Here is a 26,611-nt window from a genome sequence, read left to right as displayed (position 1 = left end):
CATGAACACAAACTCACACATGAACACAAACTCACACAGGAACACAAACTCACACATGAACACAAACTCACACATGAACACAAACACACACATGAACACAAACACACACATGAACACAAACTCACACATGAACACAAACTCACACATGAACACAAACTCACACAGGAACACAAACTCACACATGAACACAAACTCACACATGAACACAAACACACACAGGAACACAAACACACACATGAACACAAACACACACATGAACACAAACTCACACATGAACACAAACTCACACATGAACACAAACACACACATGAACACAAACACACACATGAACACAAACACACACAGGAACACAAACTCACACATGAACACAAACACACACATGAACACAAACTCACACAGGAACACAAACTCACACAGGAACACAAACTCACACATGAACACAAACACACACATGAACACAAACACACACAGGAACACAAACTCACACATGAACACAAACACACACATTAACACAAACACACACATGAACACAAACACACACAGGAACACAAACACACACATGAACACAAACACACACAGGAACACAAACTCACACAGGAACACAAACTCACACAGGAACACAAACACACACATGAACACAAACTCACACAGGAACACAAACACACTCATGAACACAAACACACACATGAACACAAACACACACATGAACACAAACACACACAGGAACACAAACACACACAGGAACACAAACACACTCATGAACACAAACACACACATGAACACAAACACACACATGAACACAAACACACACAGGAACACAAACACACACAGGAACACAAACACACACAGGAACACAAACACACTCATGAACACAAACACACACATGAACACAAACACACACATGAACACAAACACACACAGGAACACAAACACACACAGGAACACAAACACACTCATGAACACAAACACACACATGAACACAAACACACACATGAACACAAACACACACAGGAACACAAACACACACAGGAACACAAACACACTCATGAACACAAACACACACATGAACACAAACACACACATGAACACAAACACACACAGGAACACAAACACACACATGAACACAAACACACACATGAACACAAACACAAACATGAACACAAACACACACAGGAACACAAACACACACATGAACACAAACACACACAGGAACACAAACACACACAGGAACACAAACACACACATGAACACAAACACACACAGGAACACAAACACACACAGGAACACAAACACACACATGCAGATTTATTCAGACTCAGTGACTCTGTGGAGCCAACAAACAGCAAACGTAAAATGCTGATATTTACATGTATAATGAGAACCTCCTTCATCTGATTTGCTTCAAACTCGACGCTGCACTTCCTCAAGACCTCGGCTCCCTCTTCACTACGACGGTTCGGTACAACGCCTTCATTACTGCTGAGCAAACATCACAGCAGACAGAGGGAGTGACTGATTCAGAACTGAGTACATCCCTGTGCAACATCATGTTAACGTCCAATGATTCCAAGGAATACCACCTCTCAATAAAAATGCATCACTTTTTCATTTTAATACAGTTTTTCCAAAGTATTTATTTTGGATTTTTTATAACAGGAAATATTCTGCATTCAACTGTGAAATAATGCATTTAATAAAAGGTAATACAATTCTGAACCATTTGACAATTAAGTGAAACTGCACTGAGGTTTACTTCCTTTTCTTGTGTACTCTACCTTAAAAAAACAGCTGGAAAAAGTACCAGCTGTTAGTTAACAGACCGTCTGTTTTACTTCTAAAAAGGTTTAGGTCAAAACTGAGACAACAGAAAACCTCAACAGAAAGAGCTCACAAACAGGAAGAAGCTACAGAGCCAAATAAAGCGTTTGTGTGAGGGAGAACAGTGGACTGTTTCAACCGGTAACATCTGTAACTACCATTATACCTTACATTTATTAAAGATGACTTGGTTCATGTTTCATATTTCCTTTTATTTTATAGTTAATGTCTCCTCTATAATAACATAAAAAACAAATTTGCCAAATCGTAAAATAGAGGCGAGCTTAAATATGTAACAATACAGATTCTTCTTCTGCCTTTCACGACTTGTGCACTGGCGTTTGCTTCCGCCTCTCATCTCCTTCTGCCAAAACACTCACACCCCTGTCGTGGCGGACACAACAGCAGACCAAGAGTTGGTCGTGAGAAAAATGTCTCATGTTACGTCGATTATATGGAAGTGGTTCGGCTTTGACAAGACTGACACAGAGCAAACTACAGTCATGTGCAAGGTTTGCAAAAGTACTGTGAAAACGAAGAGTAGCAGCACAACTAACCTCTTTCAGCACCTCCAGCAGAGGCATCCTAAAGAATGGGAAGAGTGCTCGCAGCTACGGGAGTGCGGTATGGCTAGCACTAGCCATAGCAAACAGACCGCAAAGAAACAACAAAAATCGATTAAAATCGTAATCATCCAAGATGCCTAAAAAAAAAAAAAAGAAAGAAGAAGAAGAAAACATCGAGATTTTATTTTTTGGCCATATTGCCCAGCCCTACATACAAGTAACAAAATCAGAGACGACACACACAAACTCTAAGGCTGCTGATCTGGGACACACTTTTGCATTGAAATAAATATTATAAATGACAGCTTCAGCTCTAAATTGGTCATCAAAGTCAAATTCAGTACATTGCATATTTTTCAGAATTCAAATTAACAGAAAAACCTAAAACTAGTGGCAACATTTTCTGATCTGGTGACATCAGTATTCTTAAACAGGCCTAAAAGAGAACAAGAGAGACTCTTCTGTTTAGCTCCAAATGAGAAACAAATTAATTTAGTCGCAGCATTTATCATCCTTGGAGGTACTAAGAGTGACTGTAAAATAGTTTGTGAAGGTGTTAATAGATCGAAGTAGTATTTACTAACTGTGCATGGTGTAGTACTTAATTCATGTATTGAGTGTTGGATTGTTTTAATTTGTGAATTTTAATAAAATCAATTAATAACAGCGAGTTTTTTTAAAATCATTATTTAAATTATTGTTTAATGTAATGTTACATTATAATTTATTATACACAATAATGATATTAAGAACAAACACCAGTAATGATGCAGTAGCAGTGGTTGCATTACTAAACAATGTTTTTTCTATTTACTAATAACATTTACTTTTAAGTTCTTTATATTGCTGCATTTGTCAAAGAATCTGTATTTGTTGTTTATTTCCAGTTTAAATGTGCTGCCAGTCTCTGTGATAAAAAGATCTAAAGTCGCTGCTCAATGAATTTTCTTGGGAAGTGTCAAATGAAATGGAACCTATAATATCATTTTTGCATGATTAACGCCGCTACTTTTCCATTCATGTTCAGCGATGTGAAATATCCATTATAATTACACCACTTTGTAGTATTAAATACCTGCATAATAACGCAGCAAATGGTCAAAAACAAGGATACTAACACATAAAACTGTTAAAAACCTGAATATTAGTACATTAAACTATAAATACTCTGGATATTTTTGCACAAAACTGTTAAAAACTGTATATTAACACATTAAACTGTCAAGAAACTGGAAATTTTTATAGAAAACTGTTAAAAACCCTGGATATTAGCACATTAAACTGTCGATAACCTGGAATTTCTTGCACAAAACTGTTAAAAACCTGCATATTGGCACATAAAATTACCAATACCCTGAACATTTTTTGCATATAACTGTTCAAAACCTGCATAATAACATCCATAACTGTTCAAAACCTGCATAACAGCACATTAAAATGTCAATAAACTGAAAACTTTTGCACAAAATTGTTAAAAACCTGCATATTAACACATAAAACTGTGAATAATCTAAATATTTAGTAACAAAACTATTAAAAACTGCATAATAACACATTAAAATGTCAATAAACTGGAAATTTTTTCACAAAATTGTTCAAAACCTGCATATTAACACAAAAAAACTGTGAATAATCTAAATATTTAGCAACAAAACTGTTAAAAACTGTATATTAACACATTAAACTGTCAAGAAACTGGAAATTTTTATAGAAAACTGTTAAAAACCCTGGATATTAGCACATTAAACTATCCATAACTTGGAATTTCTTGCACAAAACTGTTAAAAACCTGTATATTAGCACATAAAATTACCAATAGCCTGAACATTTTTGCATATAACTGTTCAAAACCTGCATAATAACATCCGTAACTGTTCAAAACCTGCATAACAGCACATTAAAATGTCAATAAACTGAAAAATTTTGCACACAATTGTTAAAAACCTGCATATTAACACATAAAACTGTGAATAATCTAAATATTTAGCAACAAAACTGCTGAAAACCTGCATTGTTGCACACAAAACTGTTAAAATTAACATCATTGATCATACATTTGCAGACGAGGAGAGAAAAACAAAACAGAACCACGTCCGCTGAGCCACCAAAGAAAACCACAAAGTAGGTCAGATTTATTTTTAAAAAGGGCTGAGATGTAAACAGTGGAAGGATAGTTTTGTCTTGTCATAGAAAACGGGTCAGATGTGAGCAGATTTAGGAGATTCTCTGAGAAAAACCTCCTGGAAACGAGACAAGTCACGTCAGGTCTGAATTTATAGCATCTTTAAACAACCACAGACAGAAATCAGAACCAGGAGGACGTGCAGAAGTCCAGTTTCCTCTCAGAACTCAGCTGCAGATTGATGGTAATAAATACAAACTACTGACCGTGTTTCATATCAGACTGATGGCACCAAATTATACAGTTAACGGTTCTGCATGTTAGCACGACTACTACAGTACGTTGTAGAACAAAATACCTCGATATCTATGCACAACACTGTTAAAAATCTGAATGCTAACCACAAAACTGCCACAAACCTGGATATTAGCACACAAAACTATAAAGAACATGGATCTGAATGTGCAAAAATGTCAATAATCTGGACCATAATGTCTAAAAGTGACAAAAACTAGGATATTATAACACAAAACTGTCAATAACCTGAATATTAGGGCGCAAATCTGTGAGAAACCCAGATATTAACACATAAAACTGTTACAAACATGGATACTGACACACAAAAGTGTAAGAATATTATATATTTACGCATGAAACTATGAAAAAGTGGGATATTAGAGCACAAAAGTGTCAACAACCTGGATAACAATGCCTAAAAGTACCAAAAACCAGAATAATAACACACGAAATAGTTTAGAACTTGGATATTAGCACACAAAAAAACACAAAAAACCTTGATACTAACACACATAAAGCCATATTTACATATAAAATGAGTAAAAACTGTAACATTAGAGCACAAAAGTGTCAAAAACACAGATATTAACACACAAAGCTGTCAGAAACCTGGATATTGTTGCAAAAAAAAAAACTGCTAAAACTTCAACATTGAAGCAAAAAAGTGTCAAAAACACCATAAAACTGTTAGAAACCCGGATCTTAACACACAAAACTAGAAATAACCTCGATACAAACATACAAAAGTGTAACTAGTGTGATAGTGATAGTAATGCCTAAAAGTGCCAAAAAAAAACAGGATATTAAAACACAAACCTGTCAACAAACCAGGACAACACAAAACTATCAAGAACCCAGATATCAACACACACAGCTTTCAAAAACCTTACTATTAACACACAAAATTGCTAGAAACATGGAGATTTATACAAAAAGGTGTAAAAATATTTTATATTTCCACATGAAACTATGAAAAGGTGGAATATTAGGGCACAAGAGTGTCAACAACCTGGACAATACTGCCTAAAAGTACCAAAAACCAGGATGTTAACCCAGAAAACCACAAATAACCTGGATAATGACGCACCAAAGTGTCAAACAGCTGGGTCATTCCAGGTGAAATGACCAGATATTCCTTGGGGGTGTTGCTGCACCATTTTCAAATTAGTCCTAAATTTGTATGCTATTAGATAGTCACAAAAGTACTTTCTATGCAAAATTGTAGGCCTGTAGCTCAAATAGTTTCTGAGTTGTGGGGGTCTGAAATTTTCAGAATTTGGGCTATAAAAAGCCTCGCCAGCGTTTTTTTTTTTTTTTTTTTTTTGCATCTTTAAGTGGTTATTTCTCAGCCTCCAGACATACCAGAGAGCTGTGAGTTGGTAAACAAGGCCTCTGCGTGTAGCTAGTGCCCCACAAACATCCCCAGGTGTTTCCCTACACTCTGCAGGCCATGGGGGCTTGCTAAAAATGCTAAAACTTAAGAGATACATACTCACGAGTGGGGTTTGGGACCTTAAAAGTACTAGAAATACTGCACAGAAGTGTTCTAACACCCCTGGGTTCCATTCTACACAAACGTGTGTGATAACTTAGCAAACTGGAGCTTTCTAGGTACCTCAGTTTGGAAAATATGAGCTCCCAAAGTTGGAGAAGATTTTAAATTGGCTATTTTTGGTGGCAAAAATCTCAGTGTGGGACAGGTACCAGAGACCCCAAATTTTTCTACAAGACAGTTCCATCTGTCTTCTATCACTGTATAAAAAAGCAGCAGGGTTATATTTGTAGTTACTGAGATATTCTTACTCAAAATGGCATGGGTAATGTCATACAAGTATTAGTAGTCATTCCAATGGTAGTATTATGTATGTCTTGTTCTTTTGGAAATGTTAGTTGTTAAAGGTGACTCCCTTCAAAAAGTGTAATGGTAGAACTTAGGTACCACCATCTGGTGAAACCACACAGAATGACCCAGCTGGCTGTTGTCATAACCTCATGTAACTATGAACTGGACCTCCATGTTCCTACAGTAGCCCAGCAGGGACAAACCAAACAGTGAATCACATTGTAGAGTTGGAGCACTAAATCCTGGAGGTCTAAATTCATGATTTAAAGAAAGTAACAGAAGTTTAACAAAAGATTCAAGTCCAACATTCTGCTTTTTACACTCACAAAACCCCCTAAATGACCTACTAATGAAACTAATCATCCTTCCAATCAGTGACAAGGCAAAGATCAATTGTTTTCTTATCAAAATCATGAAAAAATGAGAGTTTTTGCAGAAATCTCTTCTTCTAAAAGAGATAAAACCCCCTATTTGGCCGGATGTAACTGCAGACTCACTGGAGACTTGAACAAAGTGGAGTCGAGACTTTCTTTTTCATTATTCTGCCAAATTAAACTCTCATTATGAACCGATAACTTAGAGAAACCTGCCAGCAGCAGAAGATACTGACAGTGATGCTGCTTAAAATCAGGATTTCAGTGTAAAGGACCCAAATAAAGCATTCAGATTTTCATCCAGACGTCCCAGTTTACATGATAATCTGGGTTTTACGTACATTGTGCAGCACTGTGCCGCCATTTTTAGCAAAGTTCTCGGGAGAATACACATCTTTATGAAGACGCAGCAAGAAAATACAGGAAAACACCGCATTAAAAACACTAAACTGGCTCTACGGACTAAATTCAAGCATCGAGTTTGACCTTCTCTGCACATCTTGACCTCTTTTGGGTCGATTTTCTTGATATTTTCTTGTCTTACATTATCCAAAGCTTCCTTTAACATCTTCCAGAATTCTTCTTTGGACTTGAGCCATCTTTTGTTTCTGTTTTTCATTTATTGTCCTTCTTGTCCGGGCGATCAGATTCTGTAATATTCAGGTCTGGACATGAGGAGGCCGATCCGTCACTGTCACTGTTTTATTAGCAGCTTTTCTTTTATTTATCTCCAGATGTGATTTCTCTGCATTAACGGTGAGCTTTGGATGGTCGTCCTGCTGAAAAACAAACCTGTTTCCAATCAGATTATTGGCATGAAGACAACATGATGGATGTTAATCTGTTTGTGCTTTTCATCACTCCAGACGACATCCCAACACTGCTTCTCTCTGTGCATCTTATTCTCACATATTGTTGACAATTAAACATTTCAAGCTTTGATTTATCACCACACAGGATTCTTTTCCATTTTAGTCCAGATAAATAACTCTAATATTGAAATAGTTCATGAAAACACATTTCTCGGTGTCTTTTACTGGATCACAAATTCAACTGGAAACATCAAATAAACTATTTAAGAGCAAAACCTCCTCATTACTACAAAGGATGAGACCTGGATATTCAGATAAGAAAGGGTAAGATCTATTAGCACACAGAACTATCAATAACCTCGATATTATACAGAAAACACACAAAAACCCGGATATTAGGGTGTAAACCTGTCAAAAATCTTAATATTTACAAATAAAGCTGTTAGAAACATGGATATTGATGCAGGAAAATGTAAATATTTTCTATATTTCCTCATGAAACTACTAAAAAGTGGGATATTAGGGCACAAACATGTCAACAACCTGGATAATACTGCCTAAAAGTGCCATTTACCAGGATATTAACACACACAATTGTTTAGAACCTGGATATTAGCACGCAGAACTATCAATAACCTAGATATTAATGCACAGAAAACACAGAAAAGTGTCAGAAACTTTGATACTGACACATAAAACTGTCAATAACGTGAATATCTATGCACAAAACTGTTGGAAAACTGGATTTTTTTAATGATATAGAAATCTTCAACAAATAACAAATCCGTGGATCCAGACCATAAGCTGCATCACTGCTAAAATCTAATCACTTGGTCCTTGTTTCATTTCTGACCTTCCCTGAAAATTTCATCCAGATCTGTTTGTCTGTTTTTGCGTAATGTTGCTAACAGACAGACAGACAGACAGACAGACAGACAGAGGGTTAATATCGAGGCTTTTGACACTTCTGTGTTCCAACAACGAAGTTTTTTTGCAGTTTTTTTGCAAGAATTTCCAGATTATTGACAGTTTTGTGTGTAAATATCCATGTTATTGTCAGCTTTATGTGTTAAAATCCAGATTACTGACAGTTTTATGTGTTAGTAACAAGGTTTCTGACACCTTTTCATGCTTTCTGCACATTATTATCCAGGTTATTGATAGTTCAGTGTTAATGTCCTGATTTTTGACACGTTTACCACCTAATATTCAGGTTATTGACAGCTTTGTGTTTTAATATCCTGTTTGTTTGTTTTTTCACTTTTTGGCATTATTATCCAGGTTATTGACACTGTTGTGAGGTTATTGACAGTTAATATCCAGGTTTTGTGTTAATATCTGGATTTTTGACACTTTTGTACTCAAATATCCCAGTTTTCAATAATTTTATTTGTAAATATCCATATTTTCAACAATTTTGTGGGTAAACATCTCATTTTCTAACAGTTTTGTGCATAGATATTCATGTTATTGACAGTTTTGAGAGTTAAAATCCAGATTATTGACAGTTTATGTGTTTCTGACACCAACTCCTTGGCAGAGTAATAAATGAAAAATGAAAAATCTTTTGCATATTTCAGTCTTGCTCCAACTGTAAGAAAATGGTTCCTTTGCTGCTCCTCTTCCATGGACGTGTTTCCTGATCAAACCTCTGGTTTGTAGAAAAATCAACGTAGCATTCAGATGAAGTTCTCTGCTAAACTTCTTCTAGTTTCTAATAAATTTCTCATCAGACAGACAGCTTTCGTGTCCTTAAACCTTTTTTCATCCTTTATCGCTACAGATTCTTTATATTTCTTCTATAACAGCTGATCTCATAATAAAGGTCTTGAGTGTCAGCTTTGTTTGCTGCTTTGCTTCTGAAAGACACATTGTAGATGCAAACTAAAACAACTCATAAAGCCCTAAAAACTGTGTAGTCTGTGGTATTTTGACCAGAATGATGTGAGACTGACGTCTGTTTAACGCTCAAAACCAAAAGAAATAAGAAGACAAAAGCACAGATGCAAACTGAACCTTGACTCTGCAGCTATGACAACAGGTAGCTGGAACCATAAATAAGAACCTTCTGACATGTCTTGAATGAAATGTGGTGGAATAGAGCAGACATTTAGTGAAGTAAACATCAGTTTCAGATCAAGAAATGTGATTTTTTTCTGACATTTTTGCACATACTAAAAACAGTGCACAGCTTTCCTGGATGTTCTGGTTTTATTTAGACACACAGTTTGAGAAAAAGTCCACATTTGGTCTTTAAAAACTTGCTAAAACGTGTATATTTACTGTGTAGGTTTGTTCGTCCCAGATATTTGCACATTTTTCATCCTGGTTACAGGGTTTTATCGGGGCAGGGTGGAGTTCTTTATCCGAGCCACTGGTCTAAGCAGAGATGTACAGATTGCAGCTGAAGCCCTCGAGACAAATCTGTGAGTCCATGTTGGAGCGCTCCAATTTACTCAGTGATCTGATTCCTCCCCACCTCCGTCACAACTCATGTTTCTTACAGTCACAAACCGGTTAAAAAAATAGAGTGAACAGATTAACAACCCAGATTCTGTTTTCGGCAGTTTTTCCCATGATTGAGGTCGAGTTTGATAACAGCACAGCAGAGTAATTGCTGAGATCTGAGAGCAGGAGGACGATTCTTCAGCTCAGTCAGATCAGGCAAGACACATGAAACTGTTCAAAATCTGCATATTTACATACAAAACTGTCTAAGCATCTGAATATTAGGACATAAAACTATCAAAAACCAAGAAATTTACACATAGAACTATCAATTACCAGGATGTCAACATATAAAACTGTCAATAATCTGGATATGCACGCACAAAACTGTTAAAAATCTGCATATTACGACACAAAGCGGTCAAAAGCAAAGATGACAACACACAAAACTGCAAATAACCTGGATATTTCTCCACAAAACTGATCATAACTGAATATTAGAGTACAAAACTGTCAAACCAGGATATTAGTACAGAAAATGCTCAATAATCTGGTTTTGTACACACAAAAATGTTAAAAGTCTGCATATTATTGCACCAAACTATCACAAGCCTGTATATTAACACAACAAACTATCAGGAACCTGGATATTAACACACTAGTTGTAAATAACCTGGATAATATTGCACAAAAGTGCCAAAAACCTAGATGTTAATGCATGAAATTATCAAGAGCCTGGATATTAACACATAAAACTATCGATAAACTGGATATTAATACAAAAAACTGATAATAATATAGATATGCATACACAAAACTGTCAAAAACCTGGATGTTAGGGAACAACAGTGTCAAAAACATAATTACTGACACATTAAACTGTCAATAAACTGGATATTGACACAGAAAACTATCAATAACCTGAATATTAATGCACAAAAGTGTCAATAACCTGGAAAACGATACACAAAAAGTGCCAAAAACACAATTTTGACACACAAAACTGTGAAAATCTAGCCTAGCCGCGCTAGACAACCCACGGCAACAAATTTAATTCTCTGCCAGGGTGTGTCTAGTTACCCTCGGTAAGCTTTGAGGCTGGATGCTCCTAAAACTGGCCGACGAATCACCATGAAGTGTAGAGTCAGAAGGCGGGCGTAACTAAGTGACGACAGAGGCGCAACGATTCTGACAGAAACAACCGGAAACAACCATAGAAACAAGGATAGACAAGAAGATGGCTGCGCACAATAAACAGTTATCTTTCGACTTGGCTTTGGAGTTGAGGGTTAGCACCGACTCTGAATAATCTTTCTGTTAACATGTCTGTAATATACTTGAGCTTCACCCATTGACTGCATAAATAAGGCTTCACCGAACTCCCGCATCCTCTGATTTCTGGCGCTCTAGGAACTACATCAGCCTATTCGTTGCGCTGATTGGTTGTATACCTACCCAATTGCTGCAGAGTGATTTCAAAGACAACCTTTTAGCCCGCCTCCCTCCCTGTAGAGAGTTCCTAGACCCTTGTGTCTTCAGACCTGGGTCTAGCACGGCTAGACTAGTGAAAACCTGAATATTTACACACAAAACGGTTTGTTGAAGCAGTTTACACAAAAAAAGCCTGATTGTGTTGCTTCATACTTCAGCCCTCAGCATTTCACCAACATGTGGTGATGCTTTACTTTCCCTTCTGCAGCACTGGTTGGCTTTAGCCTCACATTGGTTCTTGTGCATGTGCATGAAAACTAAACAAAACATCCCTCCATGATGCTATTGGTGTAAAAAAAACTCCTCTCGGATAATTTAACTGGATGAGTAAAGCGGCTAAAAAATAAACATCAACGATCACAAAGTGCCATAAATATCAGCAATGACTTCTTCTAGTGTCTTCTATAGGATGAGCAGGACTCTGGGGAGTCATAGATAAAAGCAGATGTTGTCAGTGTGTATAATCATGAGGATGTTTCTCAGCTATACACACAAAGAGCATACAGTCATGGAAAAATGATTAGACCACCCTTGTTTTCTTCAAGGTCTTTTTCATTTTAATGCCTGGCACCACTAAAAGTACATTTGTTTGGACAAGTATAATGATCACAACAGAAATAGATGACAAGAGTTTCATTTAAGAGCTGATATCTAGATATTTTCCATGCTTTTCTTGATAATAACCAAAATCACTTTAGTTCTTCCATCAGTAGCTATGGCATTGTACTGCTAAAAAACAGCTTTTAGGATTCCATGTTTTCTTTTCGGTCTATTTTAGTCACATGATCCACACAGGAGTTAGTACTGATCCATAACCATTGTTTCTGATGACGGCAGCCATGCATTTTGGCATGCTCTCCACCAGCTTCTGACATTGTTCTTCCTTCACAGCAGCCCATTCCTTTTGCACTAATTCTAACTAATTTGCTTTGTTTTGTTCTTGTGGTTCTCCATTTAGGGTTTGATGGTTTTCCAGAGGTTTTCAGTTGGATTTAGATCTGCTGACTGAGCAGCCAAGGCATGGTTCCAGTGTTCTGGTTCTCCATCCAGGCTTTAACTGACCTTGTCTTGTTGGAAAATTCAGTCATTGGAGGCAGGAAAGAGTTTTCCAGCTGATGGAAGAAGATTGTTTTCAACAGTAGCCCCAAACATGACCTGGTTTATTTGTCCTGTTCCACCCAAACTGAAACTACCCCAGATCATCACTGATCCACCCCCATGTTTTACTGCAGGGCAGACAGTCTGGTTTGTAGCTTCTCCAGGCTTCCTCTTAACCAGTAAGTTGGCTGGAGTGGGCATCAACTGAAGATTGGATTCATCCCTGAAGAGAATCTTAGTCCAATCATCAACAGTCCAATCCTTGTGATCCCAGCAAAGAGTAACCGGCTTTCCTCTGCCTTTTATTGATGAAGGGCTTCTTCTGTGCCCTGTGTGACTTCAGACCAGCTTCAACAAGTCGGTTTACAACTGTCCTTGTTCAACAAGTCCCATTTCTCCACAGTGTCCACTCATTATTAAAGTCCCTGGAGGTCTGAGGATGATTCCTGACAGAGGAATGGATGAGTGACGGTCATCTGGTGTTGTAGAAAGATGTTTGCTAACCAGCTAGCAGTTTGGTAGAACCCTGTTGGGCTTGTTTTTTCTTGATGTAATGAAGAGCTCTCTTGGAGATCTTCCGTTTTTTCGCTACTTGTCTCTCATTCAGGCCAATTTCCAGCAGTGCCAAGATGGCTGCCTTTGTGGCTTCACATGATTCTCTAGTTTTAGGCATTATGTGAGAGCTGACAACTTCTGAGTTGTGCTACGGCTTGAAGGTCAGCAGGAAACAACTCTAGACCTTTGCATGTGCAGTGCTGCTTATGACATGAAATGTCCTCTTATAAACCCTGGAATACAATGAAGCTGAAGCATGTCAAATAGGACATAAAGTATGATGGAATCAGCTGCATTTTTTGTCGTGTTCATCGTATTCTTCAGGTAATATACCTTTACTTGTAGCAGGCATTAAAATGAACAAGAAATCGAAGAAAACAAGAGTGGTCTAATCATTTTTTCCATGACTGCATATCCTTATCTATGACTCATCCTATAGGAGACAGCAGAAAAAGCCATTAATGATATTTATGGCATTTTGTACTGTCTTCTATAGGATGGGACTTGAAAAGATGTTTGTGTACCTTTCTTATCCGGCAAACATAAAGAGGCTGCAACAGGGAGCAGCACAGGTTCAGAAACCTCTTAATACTAGTTTTCTCTTATCCACGCCGTCCATATCTGTTCATCTGCCACATTGCATCAGCTTCCCGTTTTTCCTTCGTTCCTCTGCAGCAGGAGCCTCAGCGGGGCATCTGGGGACTCGCTGTGCCGTTCAGCTAAATCTCCTCCACCCACTCCGGCAGTTTTCCCACCAGACGCCGAGTTTTCTTCCTTAAATAGACACAACGCTAAGGCCAAATTAAGAGGAAGAAGCCATGGAGGGAGGGGACGGAAAAGAAGAACAAACACGACGAAAAGCAGCAAAAGATGGCAGAAAGAAACTAAATACATGCACTGTGTTCATGGCAGCACATGCCATGAAGAAGGAAAACAGAGCCAAAGAGGTGGTTCCTGTAGGCTTAAATATAGAACTACAGCTCTATTAATGTGAATAAAATGACCTCTATTTATAATTTAACCAAGCAAATAAAAACTCCAGAAAAGAGAAGCAAATTTTCCTTTTAACATGTCCTTAAACTGCTAAATTCAATCATTCAGTTCTTCCACATAATATCAGTTTTTGATCATCAGGATCCTATTTTAACCCCAAAATTTAAAATTTTATAATAATAGGTGAATGTAGAACAGATTTAATGTGTTTGCTGTCACTCATCTGTGTTGGTTTTTGCATCTTTATAAAAGAATTCTGCAATATTTTATTTTAAGGTGCAATATTTTACTGTTTTTTGTAATTAAATGGCTACCATTAACATGTTAACAGTACCACGCCTCTAACTGATATCAATCTGGTAATTTAACGCTGATCTTATCTGTGCTTTTAAAATGTCTTTTTCTTCTTTTTTTAGACAAATAAACTAAACAAATAAAGAACAGAAATACAACTCTAAATAAATACAAAAAAGGAAACAAATCTCTTTCTACACTTTATCGTTGTGTTGATGGATGATCAGAACACTGAGGTTTAAATATTAAATCACTTGTTTTATTAAACTCTCCAGAATTAAACCTCCACCTTTAACAGATTGAATATCAGAACATCATGCAGAACATTTTTTATTTTCTGTTTCTTCTGAGCAATTTCTGACTAAAAACAAACTTTCTTTTGGGATTAAAAAGTTTGATCTTATCTTACATTATTTTCCGCTGTAGTGCTTCAACAACTGGACCATCTCTGTTTCCACAAACACAGCAGCATCATAAATTATGAGTTAGCAGAATGTTACAAGAACAATATCTGCTCTGCAAAACATCTGAATCGCACAGATCTAAAAGAAGTCAAAGCTGACATGATGAATTAAGGTTGTGAGCTAAAGCTAACCGCACAGAGGAAAACAAGAATGATGGTTGCTGTTTGTTTTTGCACTTTGATCATCTCTATTTTCTTAATATTTCATTGTTCTGTCACTTTTATCGTACACTATGGTCCAGATCTTAAATTAATAATAGCTTTCCAGACTCTGTTTCAGATCAATCTGTAGCTGCCTTCTAACTTAGCTGCTAGCCGTTAGCGTAGCATTAGCTGCTGTGAGAGAAGCTAGCTTCCTTGTTTGTGTTTCTGGTTCAGTTTTCTCTGCTTGAGACCACGGAATGACAACAGACAGAGAGATGAGGCTGATCACGCCTGAAGTATTCCATTTATTAATTAGATCAGTCAATAAAAATAGAAATACTGATAGACAGGAAAAAGCCAAATTTCGACAACAACAATTGGTTTCGAGGATAATCTCTAAAGGAACATCCATAGGTAGAAAAACAACTTCAGTTCTCAATACTTGAGCCCACATCTTTTGTTGCCTTTTTTAAAAAAATCCACTGCTCCTCTATGATGATTATTATTTTTGTTTTTATACCATACTTACACTTCTTAATACAAAATTTAATTTTGACCTGTTCTTCACTTCCTGCATGATTTGATTTTTTTTTTTTTTTTTTTTGCATATTATTCCTTATTTTTCTTAAATGTACATGTGTGAGCTACTGGATACCTTAAGATTCCCCACAGAGATGAATAATCTATCCGTCTATCCATCCATCCTGTTTATACCAGACTGTATTCTGCTGACTGTAGCTTCATATTTAGCCGTTGGATCTGAGATTGACTTTATCATCCAGAAACACATTCATCATTTTTCCCAAAATGTCAAACAGTCGACTCACTTACCACTGAACCTCTGAATAATGAACCAGGACGTTGTAAAAAATAAAAAATAAAATCGCTGCACACTAAATCATTCTTCAGTTTTCTTACTGACGGTTTCTTTTTTCTTCCTCCTGTTGTAGTTCCAGATGAACTCCTGTTATTCAGACTGCTGACATTGAAGTAATAAATGAGCCTAAGGATAATTAAATCTGTCTGGTCCTTATGGTCAGTAGCAGCTGCCCAGTCAGACTGTTGGTGTCTCCAATGAACTGAACTGGAAGCTAGACTAAAATCTGTTCAGCCTGTGCATCACATATTGTACATTTTAGTGGACGTGAGCGGTCAAAACTGGTTAAACTTCTAATTAATTCCTCTAAAAACAGCAAGAATTGGCCGACTCGTCCAGGATTTTATTGATTGTGGGTTAAAATGTGTAAAAAAAACAAGATGTTTCCTGACTAAAAAGAAGAAAATCTGGATCTTCGTCCATAAAATAAGCATAACTTTGCCTTTTTCTTGGATTAAATGTTTCAGTAGAAGAGAGCTAAATGTCTGGCTTTCAAGACAGAAAAAATTGCTAAAAAGTAAACTTTTCTTTGTCTATCACAGGAGGAGAAGAAGCTGTGAAACCTACTGAATATTATAATCTCCCAATGATTCTCAGTCTTCCAGGTCATATTAATCCTGAGAACTTCAGTAGAAAGCCACTGGACTTTGTTGTTTTTTGTTTGGTTATTTTTGGTTCTTGAATCCATTTTACCTTCAAGGCTTCTTCAGCTCTATTTGACTGTTGAAGAGTCCCAGATGTTTATTCTCACTTCAAACTCACCTGCCTGGAGGTGTGAAAGGTTGGGAAATGCCAGTTGATGGATGATGTGAGGTGTTAATGGTGGGAAAACTGTCTGGAGAGGGATCTAAAGGCTGCATTATGAGGATCTGATAAATGAGATCCTCTGTTTAAAGATGGTTGTTTTAGTTCAACATAAATGGTTTCCTGAACTTCCCTCTAAAACCAACTGTCTTGTCTGTACAGAATCTGAACTACCTTCATAAAAGGTGTCCCTTATCCCTAAATACAGATAGATGTATGGGTCTGTGCACTCCTTACTGTATTGAACGACACATAGAAGTTTCCTCAACTTGTTTTTAAGTGTTTTATCCTCAGAATGAGCCAGTTGTCGTCCATTTGTTGCTGAGAAAAATTAATTTGCGGCCAGTTTCTACTCATCTGTAGCTGCTTTTATCTGGATGAAGCAGTCTTTAAGCTATTCAATTAATTCTGATAACCCATTTTTGAAACATTTCTTAGAGAAAAAAGTCTTCATTTTCTGAAGCCAGCATATTAAATCCTGAGAATTTCAGTAGAAAACAACTGGATTTTGTTTTTTGATCCTTGAATCCATTTTATCTTCATCAAAGAGACTTTTTCAGCCCCCACGTAACGCCATCTTTAGATCCCTCACCAGACAGTTTACCAACATTAACACCTCGTATCATCCATCAACTGTAACTTTCACGACCTTTCACACCTCCAGGCAGGTGAGCTGGATGTGAGAATAAATAACTGGGATTCTCAATTTGTCAGAACTGAAGAAACCTCTTGGATGAAGGTAAAATGGATTTTACTGAAGTTTAATTGATGTTCTTAGGATTACCATGATTGAAAATCTGTAGAGACATATTAGAAAACCCCTCAAATTCATCAGGATTCATCCTCTAGAAACCATTGCATCTGTGTAGAAGCGGAGCTCTTTTACAAAGTCGACCTTTCAGGAAGCCTTCTGTCTGTCACAAACATGACATGAGCTCACTGCATGGAGGAAACACTCGCTGTGACCTACAAGTATCACAAACAAGTCTCAAGGTGAATTCATAAAAGCAGTCGAGGTATAAAAGCCTCAAGCAGCAGCTCCTGGACCTTCCTGAGCCTTCGCATTAGACCCAGAGAGTTCTGCAGGTCCTCAGAGGAAAGAACAAAACCTCTGGGTCAGTAATGAAGTGTCCAAGAGGAGAAGCTCTAATGAGCAGAGAGCTTAATAAGGAATAGAGAGGTTCAGCGAGGAGACGCTGGTCTCACAGGAGGGTTAAAACTGATGAAACAAGCACTTTGCTTCCTGCATACAGAATAAATCTGAGGCTGAACCTCAGAGATTCTTCATCAAACTGAATTATACCGTCTGCTTCACAATCACCCTGGAGGACGTCAGCTTCTCCACAGATGGAGGTCGCAGGTCAAACAGAAGAAGTCTCAGACTCGATGTGATGGAAATTTGTCACTTAATTTACACAATGAAGAATAAATCCATTAATCAGACCCGTCATTGACAGCCTCAGCTGGGGTCTCTAGAGTGTAGAAGTCAAGAATCTCACGATAAATTAAATAATTCAGCTTCTCTGCCAACATGTCACAACCCAGTCTACACAAAGTTATGTTTCTACACAACTAAACTGAATTTTAAAATATGTTTTAAAAGGGAAAGTGAGAAAAATAACTAAATACTAAACATACAAAAGATAAGATAGAAATACTAACTAAATGCTAAATAATATGTGAAATATGAAAAAGAAAGAAAAAGAAACAAACACAAACACACAAAGAAAACTGATAGAAACTATCAAATGAACTAAATGTTAAACATGGTGAATACAAGAAAAGCACTCAAAGAGCGCCGTCCTCCTCCAAGGCTGTCCATTCCCCCATACAGCATTGTCAGAAATGCAGCATTTTTACCTCCGCCAAGGAGGTTATGTGACACATAGCGTTTGTGTGTCTGTCTGTCTGTCTGTCTGTTAGCAAGATAACTCAAAAACGCCTGGGCAGATTCACATGAAATGTTGAGGGGATGTAGACTATGGTAAGAGGAAGAGCTGATTTAATTTTGGTGGCAATCCGGAAAGGATCCTGGATTCTGGATCACTTTGAATTTTTTAGTATGTTTTAGTATGTGGTCCAAAATAGGACAAAAACATCATAGATTAGTATGTCGTCCAACAAATTGGAGCAAGGTGTCCAGATAGGTCAACCGGTTAAGAAGGTGATTTGTAAACAGAACTGTGTCAGAGACACACGTTTGATTCAAGCTCATGATCCTTTACTGCATGGGTTTCCTGTTTTCCTCTCTATCCTTGGCGGAGGTCTGCACTCTCTGAGTGCTTTTCTAGTTTTTTTTATGTAGCATTTCAGTTATTCATGATCAGAAGTCACAGCAACATAGAATGTGTCCATTTAATATAGATGTACCCACAAACTAAATGACGTTGCACTGAGCACAGGTGTGTGATATGCATGTGTATGTTATGTAGGGACACTGAATCACGTGACCTAAATATGTAGCAGGTGGCGGGAATGGATGGGACTCAGAAACACCCCCACTATTGAATCAACTGTTCCTTCTATCATTTCTGACTGATAAGTCCTGCAGCAGTTGATCTGTAGTAGGATCGCAATCATGTGATCATCAGCAGGCAGCTGACGTAGTGTTCACTTGTTGTCATAGTTACAGTGATGCTGTGCCGCTATCTCACAATGATACGGAAATTTTTAACAAATCTGTGGATCCAGACTATAAGGTGCATCACTGCCATAATCCAAATCCGTTAATCTGTTTTTGAGTAATGTTGCTCAGACAGACAGACAGACAGACATCACACAGAATTACAAACCAACGTGGATTGTCACAAAACTGTCGCATTCCTGGGGGAGTAAAAATAGAGGCATTTTCACTTCAATAAGTATTTGAAAATAATAATTCTAGAGAGATTAGTAGGGATTTTTTTTCCAATTTTACACTATATATATATATATATATACATATAAACTTTATTTGCTTTCTGTTTATTTGTTTTATTTTATTTGCATGTGGAGCACTTTTACAATTAAAATAGCACAAAATACAATTAAAAATAGAATACGCTGAGATAAAGAATACAGGTACAAGTAAAATATAGTATTTATTAGACTGTTGGATTATTTCTAGGGAAGTACATCTATTTACAAAATAAAAAATGTATATCTTATTTCAATTATTTATTTGCTTTATTGTGTATTTCGTTGTAGGGACGACCCACAATTAATAGTAATTGCACGGGAGTTAGCGAGCAGCTAATTAGCATCTGTTGTCTTTGAGCAGACAACCGAAACCAAACAGGACGGAATAAAATCAGCTCATATCATAAATAAAAGATGATTATTGCTGCTGACTTTAGCCAAACATTGAGGCTGATTTTCAACACAGCAAAGCCTCCTGAGCCTGTAGTGTCTGTAGGGAATGGAATTACATTTTGTTATGTTGCAGTAATAATGATTTCTTTGCTTTTTACATAAAACTTTAATGTTTTGTTCGTAGAATAAGTTTGTCGTCACGCTGCAGTAAGACAGTAAGTCTAACATCTGGATCTTTAAAGTGTGTCACAGGTTTGATACTGAATAAAATGTTAGAATTAACTGAGAAATAAACCAGTCAGACTCTTCAGCGGCTGCAACTGCCAGATGTTCTTCAGATCATACAGGAGTAGAAATCAGAGGAACATCTGGACGGCAACATCTGGACACACTTGAGGAAGGTCATTAATATATATATTAAATTAACTTAATCAGATCTCTGCTGTACAGCAAGAGAACGAGAACTCATAATTTAATCTGTGTCGAACAACTTCTTAAAACCTGACGATGCTGTTTCTGTCAGATGATGTTTTTGGAAGGTTTTGGAACTTTTCTCATGCAGTGGAACATCGACAAAGTCCTCTAAAATTGCTTTTTACTTTGGAGGACCTTCAGATTTGGCTTCACCATAAAGAGATTTGACTCGTGATTCATTTTCCAGGAATAACTGTGCTTTTTTTTTTTTTTTTTAAACAAGCCGTAGTTTTCAGTGTTTCTCCGCATTCCAACAAACTGTCTCCTCTAAATAAAGAAATAAAGAAACTTATCGCATCCAAGAACCTTTAAATCTGAGTAAATCATATCCGATTTGATGTGAAACATGTGAGTATTCTTGCTGTATCAAGTTGGAGCATGACGCTAGCTTACTTCACATTTCATTTCCTGCAATTCAAGCGAGGATTGCATCTGTAACATCACAACGTCAATATACGGGGGAGCCCTATACTGATTACTTCTACAGGGGTCGTATTTTTGCCCTGGTTGAAGCTTGACGTTGCTATTTCTGTTTCTATACTTGAATGAAGCAGGTTGGGTCCTCATGATTGCAGGTTTTCAAACAAATCAATCCAGCTTCTTGTTCTGTGCAATCAGCTGCAATCTCTATAAGCACATGTTGGATGTCACTGCATTCAGCTACACCTGCAGATCATATATTTACTGAGTTTGTACAAATCACCCTTCAGAGTGCTCTAAAGAGTCAAAGTAGGTGTAAAAAACATCCATTTATCATTTCAACGTACAGTGAAGAGTCCACTTTAAGAGCTGCTCCAATGTCATCACATGAATAAACCACATGTACACTCATCACCACTTATTCAGGAACTCTGGAGCATGAATGGCAGCGCAGAAATACAGCTAGAGGGTCCTGGAAGACAAATTACTGCAACCAGATCTACCTGATTATCATTGAAGATTAAAATAAAAAGAGATCCATCTGAATATAAATTAACAGATGCAGCTGTAAATGTTAAAAACCTGGATTTTAGCACATAAAATTACCAATATCCTGGATACTGATGTTCAGAAAGTGTCAATAAAATGGATACTAACACACAATACGATTAGAAACCTGGATATTAACACATAAACTGTCACCAATCTGGATAATAACACACAATGCTGTCAAAGACCTGGATATTAACAAATTAATCTGTCAGTAATCCGGATATTTATGCATAAAACATTAAATTAAAAACTTGGACAGTATTGTACAAAATTGTCAAAAACCAAAATATTAACAAACAAAACTATTATAAACTTGGATATTAATACATAAAACTGTTATAAATCTGGACATTCACGCACAAAACTATTATAAATCTGGGTACTGACACACAAAATGTTTATAAACTTGGATATTGGCACACAAAATTGTTAAAAATTTAAATATTAACACATAAAACGATTATAAACCTAGATATTGACACACAAAACTATTAAAAACCAAGATATTAACGCATTAAACTGTCAATAATCTGAATATTTATGCAAAAAACTACAATAGCAATGTACAAAACTGTCAAAAACCAACATACTAACACATGAAACGGTTATAAAATTGAATATTAACACACAAAACTATTCATAATCCAGATATTAACACAAAACTGTGAGCAATTTGGATATTACCATGCAAAACTGTTCGAAACCTGGATATTAACGCATAAAACTATCAATATCCTGGGAAATAACGAACAAAAATATGGACATTAATGCACAAAACAATTATAACTCTAATGCATGAAACTGTCAATGATCTGGATATTTATGCACAAAATTGTTAAAAACCAGATTAGTAAAGTACAAAACTGTGAAAAAAACAACAACACATTAACACACAAACTATTATAAACCTGGACAATAATGCAGGAAAGTGTCAAAAACGTGGACATTAACACAAAAAACTGTTAAAATTTGGATATTAACCATTTAAAAAATATCTGTTTAAAATATTTAAATACTGCTTAATAAAAGAATGGAGACTGCAGTGATAAAACTCCATAAATTCTGGACTAGACTGTTTCGGGTTTTTTTGTCTGGATGTGGCGATATATATGTGGTAATATTAACAGTTTGGTTTCTAAATATGCTCATGTTTGTGACCCTAAACGCACCGTGGCTGCTGCTGGAAACAAACCGTTTGTTTTACCCTCAGAGGACCTGCATTTGTCCCCAATACATCAGTGGAAGGCCAGGGAGAACAGGCCAGAACGCTTCTCAGAACGTTTCCCAGAAGTCCACCGTCTCTAATCAGGATCCAGCCGAGCAGCACCTCAGCTGAACCGGGTCAGCCGGTCTAACGAGGGGAATCATGTAAACAATAAGCTGCAATTACACAAGACAGCAGCTGCTGTCACACACAAACACACACACACACAACCCGTCTGCGTTGTTCAGAGACTAAATATTATCTGCTAGGAGATGCTTTAATCAGCTGCAGCTTCTAATAGATCCTTTTCTTCTCTTAGTCTCCTCATAATCTGAATTATGGTGATTAACGTGACGGCTCAGGTTATTTGCTCTGTTGCACTCTGAAACATGTTAATTGCACTACCACAAGCAACAAATACCCCAAAAACAATAAAAAAAAGGCACCCAGCCGTGTACAGACTGCAAAAAACTGTGTGTGAATGTCCTGAATTATGACAGTAATCTGTAAAACCCTCGATGTTAACACATAAAACTGTCAATAATCTGGATATTAACATTCTAAAGTCTCTATTAGCCTGGAAAATAATGTACAAAAGTGTCAAAAACCTGGATAATGAATCACAGAAGTGTCAAAAAATGTAGACATTAATACACAAAACTATCAAGAACCTGGATGATGGAACACAAAAGCATCGAAAACCTGGATATGAAGGCACCAACGTGTAAATATCATTGATATTAACAAAGAAAACTGTCACAAATCTGACTATTGACACATAAAACTGTCAATAACCTCGATATTAACACACAAAACTATTAGAAATCTGTATATCAACACACAAAAATTTTTAAAAAAAACAGGATATTAACACACAAAAGTGTCAATAACCTCGATGATAATACACAAAAGTGTAAAACATCTGGATACAAATGCATAAAACTATTATGAACCTGGATATCATCGCATAAAACTCTCAACAATCTCCATATTTTTGCACAAAACTGTAAAAATAAAAAAAGCCTGGATATCAATACACAAAACTGTTTAAAATCTTCACATTTATGCACAAAAATGTTAAAAATCTCAATATTAACACATAAAAATTGCTAAAAACGCACATATTATGACACAAAACTATGAATAACCTAGAAATTCATTAGCAAACATGTTGAAACTGTGGATATCAACACATAAAACTGCCAATAACCTGGATGGCAATGCACAAAAGTGTCAAAAACCACAACATTAACACACAAAACTGCTTAAAATCTGAATTTTAACGTATGAAATTGTCACTAATCTTGATATTAACACACAAAACCATCAATAATCTAGATAATAATGAACATAAGTTTCAAAAAGCTGGACATTAACACACAAAATTGTTAGAAACCTGAATATTAACGCACAAAAGTGTCAATAGCGGGATAATGACCCACAAAACTGTTGGATATCTGGATATTAACACACAAAACTGTATATTTATACATGAAACTGTTAAAAAACCAGATATTAATACAAACAACTATCAATTATCTGGAAATTGTTGCACAAGAGTGTCAAATCTATGAATAATAACACACAATAGTGTCAATAACTTGGATGATAACACACAAAGTGTCAAAAAAACCACAACATTAACACACAGCACAATCAATGACCTGGATATTCACGTATGAAAGTGTCAAAAATCTGGATATAAACACATAAAACTGCTAAAAACCTGAATATTAACCTATGAAACCGCCAATAAACTGGATTTTTCTGCACAAAATTATCAAAAACGTGGATACTACCAACAAAACTGTCAAAAACCTGAATAATACAGCACGACACTGTCAATAACCTGGATATTAACACATCAAACTGTCAATAACTTCAGTATTTCCTTGCAAAACTATCAATAACTTGGACATGAACGTACAAAAGTGTCAATAATCTGGATAATAATGGACTGATTTTCATGTAATGTCTAAAAATCCTAAACAAACTCTGGATGTTTTGGCTTTGGTGAACGTTTTCTCCCTCAAACCCTCTTTTCTCCTGGACTATTCATATCAGGGGTGACTCTAATACCAGAAGCAGACAGAAAATTACCAACCTTAACGGTAAAATAATGACGTAAGGTAAATCAGTATTTGATTTCTGATCTCTCACATTGACATAGTTGTAAAATGAGCCTCTATAAAACAACAACACAATAAAATCTGGCCTCCCATTTGAAAAATACCTGCACTAGATGCCACTAAATCCTCCCTCCTGTACCTTTTTATACACTAGCTCATTTTTCTGATGCCTGTTTGAACCATTTATTACGCATTTATACTTCATGCACCATCCTGTCTTTAATATTTTCCTCCGTATCTCTCTCCGTCTGCATCATCCAGACCTAGAAAGTCGCCGTTGACGGCCGCTGAACGTCCAAACTGTCCGCTGCAAGCAGCCACTTAATCCTCTGATGGGGATATTGGCCGAGTTCCACCCTCATCTGTCTGGGTTAATGTCTGGACCAGTGTGTGTGTGTGTGTGTGTGTGTGTGTGTGTGTGTGTGTGTGTGTGTGTGTGTGTGTGTGTCGTACACAAACCACCCTAATCGCAGCTAAATACACTTTGTGCCGAACGTTCACACTCGACTCAGTTCTCCACAGGCCGGGAGCCTCATTTATCAAAGCAGGCACTGAACACACGTTTCTAAATGTGTGTGCAATAACTGTCTGTAGTCATAAAGTATGTATACTGGCACTACTGGACAACCAACGGTGATAAATCCGACCCGTTTACATCTATTTTCTACACACGGACTCATAAATACAGACGTATGCTGGAGCAGGACCAGCAAAAAGACCCTAAAAGTGCCAAATAAGGTCAATAAACCTCTTTAAAAGTCCACATATCCTTAGAACAGACTTTGTGGGTTAAGGGCACTCACCCCGACTGGTCAAGGCAGATGTTCACCTTCCCTAGGGCCCAAGTGTTCACTTGAGAGTCCGAAACTCAGTTAATCCCCATGAAATCAAACATACAGAAAGTGTCAAATAAGGTGAACTTGCACAACCCTTTTGAAATACCTTCTATCCTTAAAGCTGATTTAGTAGTTTTAGAATCCAACATCCATCCTCACCCTAACTGGTCGAGGCAGATGTCCACCTTTCCTAGGGCCCAAATGTCCACTTGAGGCTCTGAAACTCACTCATTCCCCATAAAGTCATACACAAAGAAAGTGACAAATAAGTTCAACGCATCCCTTTTGAAATACCCTCTATCCCTGAAGCTGATTTAGTAGTTTTAGTAGCCAACATCTACCCTACCCCGACTGGTCAAGGCAGATGTCCACCTTTTCTAAGGCCCAAATGTCCACTTGAGGCTCCAAAACTCAGTCATTCCCCATTAAGTCACACATACAGAAAGTATGGAATAAGGTCAACACATCCCGTTTGAAATACCTTCCATCCTTAAAACTGACTTAGTAGTTTCAGGACCCAACATCCACCCTCACCCTGACTGGTTGAGGCAGATGTCTCCCTCCACTAAACCTGGTTCTGCTGGAAATTTCTTCCCGTTAAAGCAACAACAACAAAGCAATACATTTATGTATTTATTTATTTAAAAGGATCCCCGTTAGCTGATGCAACGGCACCAGCTCGTCTTCCTGGGGTCCGAAAAAAAGG

At 36.9% G+C, this 26,611-nt stretch overlaps 2 protein-coding genes across 3 annotated transcripts in view; both read right to left on the bottom strand.

The window, feature by feature from the left end:
• LOC127534507 (uncharacterized) overlaps nucleotides 1-2,790 on the bottom strand; it is a 6,054-nt gene extending 3,264 nt beyond the window's left edge. Inside the window, exons 1-2 of the mRNA XM_051949820.1 lie at nucleotides 2,376-2,790; nucleotides 1-1,476 (exon numbers count right to left, since the gene is read on the bottom strand). The exon at nucleotides 1-1,476 is cut by the window's left edge and continues 3,264 nt beyond it. Of these exons, the coding sequence (XP_051805780.1) occupies nucleotides 1-1,299 (1,299 nt within the window). The 5' untranslated portion in view covers nucleotides 1,300-1,476; nucleotides 2,376-2,790. The remainder of the gene's footprint in view (nucleotides 1,477-2,375) is intronic.
• The window catches only part of LOC110959203 (kelch domain-containing protein 8B-like), a 293,431-nt gene that overhangs the window by 262,368 nt on the left and 4,452 nt on the right, over nucleotides 1-26,611 (bottom strand). The window lies entirely within an intron of this gene.

The sequence above is a fragment of the Acanthochromis polyacanthus genome, chromosome 6, assembly GCF_021347895.1.
Source record: "Acanthochromis polyacanthus isolate Apoly-LR-REF ecotype Palm Island chromosome 6, KAUST_Apoly_ChrSc, whole genome shotgun sequence".
In the NCBI taxonomy this organism is placed as follows: Eukaryota; Metazoa; Chordata; class Actinopteri; family Pomacentridae; genus Acanthochromis; species Acanthochromis polyacanthus.
Note: the sequence above shows the minus strand (reverse complement) of the source record. Positions and strands in the feature narration are given on the sequence as shown.